Source organism: Pseudophryne corroboree, chromosome 3 (assembly GCF_028390025.1).
Source record: "Pseudophryne corroboree isolate aPseCor3 chromosome 3, aPseCor3.hap2, whole genome shotgun sequence".
Lineage (NCBI taxonomy): Eukaryota > Metazoa > Chordata > Amphibia > Anura > Myobatrachidae > Pseudophryne > Pseudophryne corroboree.
Window position 1 is genome coordinate 431,250,621 of NC_086446.1, and position 6,000 is coordinate 431,256,620.

General features: G+C 44.8%; 1 protein-coding gene across 1 annotated transcript in view; it reads right to left on the minus strand.

Moving 5' to 3' along the window:
• The window catches only part of BPIFB4 (BPI fold containing family B member 4), a 95,462-nt gene extending 91,062 nt beyond the window's left edge, over positions 1 to 4,400 (minus strand). The window contains exon 1 of the mRNA XM_063963590.1: positions 4,272 to 4,400. Within this exon, the coding sequence (XP_063819660.1) occupies positions 4,272 to 4,398 (127 nt within the window). The 5' untranslated portion in view covers positions 4,399 to 4,400. The remainder of the gene's footprint in view (positions 1 to 4,271) is intronic.
• Positions 4,401 to 6,000: the final 1,600 nt, after the last annotated feature.

Consider the following 6,000-nt stretch of genomic DNA (forward strand, 5'->3'; position numbering starts at 1 on the left):
ATGGGCCCTCATTTCCGAGTTGCTCGCTCGGTAATTTTCTTCGCATCTCAGCGATTTTCCGCTAATTGCGCATGCGCAATGTTCGCACTGCGACTGCGCCAAGTAAATTTGCTAAGAAGTTTGGTATTTTACTCACGGCATTACGAGGTTTTTTCTTCGTTCTGGTTATCGGAGTGTGATTGACAGGAAGTTGGTGTTTCTGGGCGGAAACTGGCCGTTTTATGGGAGTGTGTGAACAAACGCTGCCGTTTCTGGGAAAAATGCGGGAGTGGCTGAAGAAACGTGTCTGGGCGAACGCTGGGTGTGTTTGTGACGTCAAACCAGGAACGACAAGCACTGAACTGATCGCACTGGAAGAGTAAGTCTCGAGCTACTCAGAAACTGCACAGAAAAATCTTTTCGCAATATTGCAAATACTTCGTTCGCAATTCTGCTAAGCTAAAAGCGGCTAGCGAGCGAACAACTCGGAATGAGGGCCATAATTCCTTATCTGGACGATCTACTAATAAAAGTATCTTCCAGGGAGAAGCTGTTACAGAGTATTGCTCTCTCAACTCAGCTGCTCCGGGATCATGGATGGATCCTGGACCTTCCAAAGTCGCACTTGGAGCCGACAAGGAGGCTGCCCTTCCTGGGGATGATCCTCGACACAGAAGTTCAGAGGGTGTTTCTACCGGAAGAGAAGGCGTTGGTGATACAAACAATGGTCTGGGATGTCCTGAAGCCAGCCCGGGTATCGGTTCATCAGTGCATTCGCCTTTTGGGGAAGATGGTTGCCTCCTACGAGGCTCTACAGTACAGAAGATTTCATGCACGATCTTTCCAACTGGATCTCCTAGACAAATGGTCGGGATGTCATCTTCACATGCACCAGAGAATACGTCTGTCACCGAAAGCCAGAATATCGCTCCTCTGGTGGCTGCAAACTTCTCACCTACTAGAAGGCCGCAGGTTCGGGATTTGAAATTGGATCCTCCTAACCACGGATGCAAGTCTCAGAGGTTGGGGGGCATTCACCCAAGGGGAAAACTTCCAAGGAAGGTGGTCAAGTCTGGAATCCATCCTTCCGATAAACATTCTGGAACTAAGGGCCATGTACAATGGTCTTCTGCAAGACGCACATCTTCTAAAAGATCAAGCCATTCAGGTTCAGTCGGACAATGTAATGACAGTGGCCTACATAAACCGACAAGGCAGAACGAAGAGCAGAGCTGCAATGTCATAGGTAACAAAGATCATTCGGAAAAGCATGCGGTGGCGCTGTCAGCAATCTTCATTCCGGGAGTGGACAACTGGGAAGCAAACTTCCTCAACAGACACGATCTCCATCCAGGAGAGTGGGGCCTACACCCAGAGGTGTTTGCAGAGGTGACAAATCTTTGGGGCGTGCCAAATAGACATGATGGCCTCCCGCCTCAACAAGAATCTTCGGAGGTACTATTCCAGATCGAGGGACCCACAGGCAGTGGCGGTGGATGCCCTTGTAACTCCGTGGGTGTTCAAGTCAGTGTATGTGTTCCCTCCACTTCCACTCATCCCAAGGATTCTCAAACTAATAAAAAGAACAAGAGTTCAGGTGATCCTCATTGCACCAGACTGGCCAAGACGGGCTTGGTACGCGGATCTTCTGGAGTTACTGTTGGAAGATCTGAGGCCTCTTCCTCTTCGAGAGGACCTTCTGCAACAGGGGCCGTTCGCTTATCAAGACTAACCGCGGCTACGTTTGACGGCATGGAGGTTGAACGCCAGATCTTAGCTCGGAAGGGCATTCTGAACAAAGTTATTCCTACCCTGATACAGGCTAGGAAAGGAGTAACGTCAAAACATTATCATCGGATTTGGAAAAAGTACGTGTCTTGGTGTGAATCCAAGAAATTTCCTACGGTGGAGTTTCAACTTGGACAGTTTTTCCTCTTCCTGCAAGCAGGAGTGGATGTGGGCCTACACCTGGGCTCCATAAAAGTCCAGATTTCGGCCTTATCCATTTTCTTCCAGAAACAATTGGTTGCCCTCCCTGAGGTTCAGACTTTCTTGAAATGGGTTCTGCAAATCAAACCTCCCTTTGTGCCTCCTATGGCACCTTGAGATCTTAATGTGGTGCTGCAGTTCCTGCAATCGGATTGGTTTGAGCCTTTACAGGAGGTTGAGGTCAAGTTTCTTACTTGGAAGGTGGTCACACTATTGGCATTGGAATTTGCTAGACATGTGTCAGAATTGGGGGCATTGTCCTGCAAGAGCCCCTACTTGATTTTCCATGAAGACAGAGCTGTGCTCAGGACGCGTCAGCAATTTCTTCCGAAGGTTGTGTCTGCTTTTCATATCAACCAACCAATTGTGGTGCCAGTGGCTACCGACTCCTCAATTACCTCAAAGTCCTTGGATATTGTGAGGGCTTTGAAGATTTATGTGAAGAGAAGAACTTCTCGTCACAGAAAGTCAGACGCTCTGTTTGGCCTTTATGATCCCAACAAGGTTGGGTGTCCTGCTTCTAAACAGACAATTTCTCGCTGAATCAGGTGTACTATCCAGCATGCGTATTCTACGGCAGGCTTGCCGTGTCCACAGTCTGTTAAGGCCCACTCTACTCGTAAGGTGGGGTCTTCCTGGGCGGCTGCCTGGGGTGTCTCCGCGGGGCAACTTTGCTGAGCGGTTACTTGGTCAGGATTGAACACGTTTGCTAAGTTCTACAAGTTCGAAACTTTGACCTCTGAGGACCTAAAGTTTGGTCAATTGGTTCTGCATGAGCCTCGGCGCTCTCTCCCTCCCGTACTGAGAGCTTTGGTACATCCCCATGGTACTAATGTGCACCCCACCATCCTCTAGGAGATAAGAGAAAATAGGATTTGAATTACCTACTGTACCGGTAAATCCTTTTCTCGTAGTCCCGTAGAGGATGCTGGGTGCCCGCCCAGCTCTTCGTTTTCCTGCAGTTGTTACTTGGTTCAGTACTGCCATGTTCCTTGGTTAAGTACTGCATTGTTACTTGGTTAAGTACTGTTGTTCAGATGTTGCTGCCTTGTTTCAAGCTGGTTAGCTTGGATTTCTATTGTTATGTTTGAGCTGGCGTGAATCTCACCACTATCTGTGTATTTCCTTCTCTCGAAGTATGTCCGTCTCCTCGGGCACAGATTCTAGACTGAGTCTGGTAGGAGGGGCATAGAGGGAGGAGTCAGCCCACACTATTAAACTCCTAAAGTTCCCATGGCTCTCAAGGGTCCCATCTATACCCCATGGTACTGATGTGGACCCCAGCATCCTCTACGAACTACGAGAAAAGGATTTACCGGCTTTGCGATTTTACCAGAGTCTGAGGAGAAAAAGGCCAATAATATCGTGCCTAGGGAAGGCCTAATGCCTAAATCCATCCCTGATAGTGGGTGCAGGGTGTGCCATTGCTTTGGGTCCCAGAGTTTAAGGGCCCAGGTCATTGCCTGCTAAGCAACTGGGTCCGGCTCATAAAATCATCTAAGGCACTACAATGGTGAATAACATTAATTAGAGTACTATTATGATTCATAAAATGAACAAGATAACTATTATGTAGCATAAAATGGACTAGGCACTACACAGGGGGGAATAAAATTAACCAGGGCATTACAGTGGGGCATAAATTGAATAAGTGCTGCTGTGGGAGGTGTCTCTCTCAAGGCTTTGGGGAGAGGCCCCTTTAAAATGTTGCTATGGAGCCCACAAAGTTCCGGCTATGCCTCTGGCAAACATCAGAGCTTAATGTGTGCTGAAATGCAGCCTCTGCCCATATAATCTTTAAAGAAAATGTTTTTCTAACTTGTCTCAGCACATAGTGGAAATTTTGAGTTTTTGAGTTTTGCCTATTTAATTTTTTTTGTCTCCGTTACACTTCTCTATTCTGTACTAATTAATACAACAATGGTACACTAATGAATTAGATGTATTAACCTGGAGAAGGCATATGGAATTGATGAACCAGTGATATGTGCAAGGTGATAAACGCACCAGCCAATCAGCTCCAATATATAGATTAACAGTTAGGAGCTGATTGGCTGGTGCGTTTATCACCTTGCACTTATCACTGGTTTATTACTTCCTTCTGCCGTCACCAGGCTTAATACATCTTCCCCCTACTAGGTTTCCTTATGCATGAAAAGATATCAGGTCCCAAACTGGATTTCAATAAATTTAATCTTTCATTTATATTATTTATGCAAAATAATCCGTATGGTACCACAGAAAATGGTATGATATATAAAATATCATAATCAGAATAGTTAAATAGAAAGTGCAGATCTCACCATTATTTAAGGCTCCTCTAGACACTCGAAGTACAGCCCCCTTGCTTCCAGTTTCTCCAGCACCAGCAAGACAATGAGCCTGGATGAGCAGACTACATACAATGTAGAAACGCCACAGCTTGAACATCTTTTGACTGAAAATCTGTAAAATAACATAGAACACAAAAGCTGGTTTACAGCATGTGGTAATGTAGAAACAGATTCATGCTGCAGAAAAGACACCTACAGTACTCTGCTTATTTCAGTGCCCGGTTTTCATGTTTTCCCTTGTTCTAAATTTGTTTTTACTGATAGTATTGTCGGGGGAGTTGTTTTTCAGTCCAAATACTGCTACAAGGTGTTTTCAAGTCACCAACCACAATGCTCAGCTCTCCCCCTCTGACAAGCTTTGCACTGTTTCCATCTATCTCTGTGTATTTATATAATAGAATATTCCCTAACTTACAAAGCCATCCAAAAGTCTGGTGATCCTGGAGCTGATGCAGAATTGGGCAGGGCCAGTTCTACCATTAGGCAGCTGCCTAGGGTGCCGGGATCTGGGGGGTGCCACTGAGTCTGCCTATCAAAATATCAAGGATGTCTTTGAAAGAAACATCCTTGTTGTACTTAATGCAAGTGATGGCTATAGAACTTATAAGTCACACTTGATAAAGTCAATTATTTACCTTTTAACATAAGCTATTTACTAATACCGTGTAGCCGTAATGGCTGCTAAACCACGTGCACGTGCTACGCACTTTGTACGCTATTTGCGTACAAAGACCTCGCACGTGGTACGCAAGTTACGTACACACGCTGCGCTGGGTGTACGGAATACACACAGCAAGCGTACACACAGACAATAACCTTTTTAAACCTTAAACAGAATATGCTTACACTGTAAACCTTAATACCGTGATACTGTAATGATGTAACACTGATTAACCTTAGTATTTAAGCCAGCTGTTTGAGCGATTGAGATGCTCAGAAACCCTTAGTAATAAATGGTGAAACACACAGACACTTGTTAAGGTTCCAACACCTTACTAGATGATTTTAGTATGTAAAAGGGAAAAAGAAATACAGTTTACAGCTTATACACTACAGACCTGACATTAATACCTAAACACAATAACTAAACAGAAATATAAACACTGGTGAACGATCACAAATAGAATAAACACAAAGAGAATAAATGGCAAACACTTATAGGATAACAAAATGAGAACAATCGCATACACACAGAGTAACGAGATGGCCACAGAGAAACTTACACACGTGGGAATGATTCGCAAGCGCTATCTGGAAACCAGCTCTCAGTCATCACGGGGAAAACCTTTGTAGAGAGAAGTGAGCTGGTCTGGCTACGGGGGTCTTTATATTCACAGTATACTGTACAATACAATGGTCCTATAATCTCATTGTTCATTGGATACAGGAATGTCCCTCTGCATTATAACAAAAGGTCATAGGTGGATTCAAACAGGTGGGCTGTGACTATTTCAAACTGCTCAGGTGGGAGGTATCCACAGGATTCCCGCCGCATGGATAATGAACTGCAAATACAGTAAATGTCCATAAACTTCTTATAGACATAACTATACGCAGGAGCGATTAATCTCTTCCTAACCAACACCGGAATGTTTCTAATAAAATACTCTTCAGTTAGGTACTAGACACCACTGTTCACCCTTTGTCAGACCCTTCGTATCATGCAAAGAGGAATTCTGATGTCCACGAACCATTTACA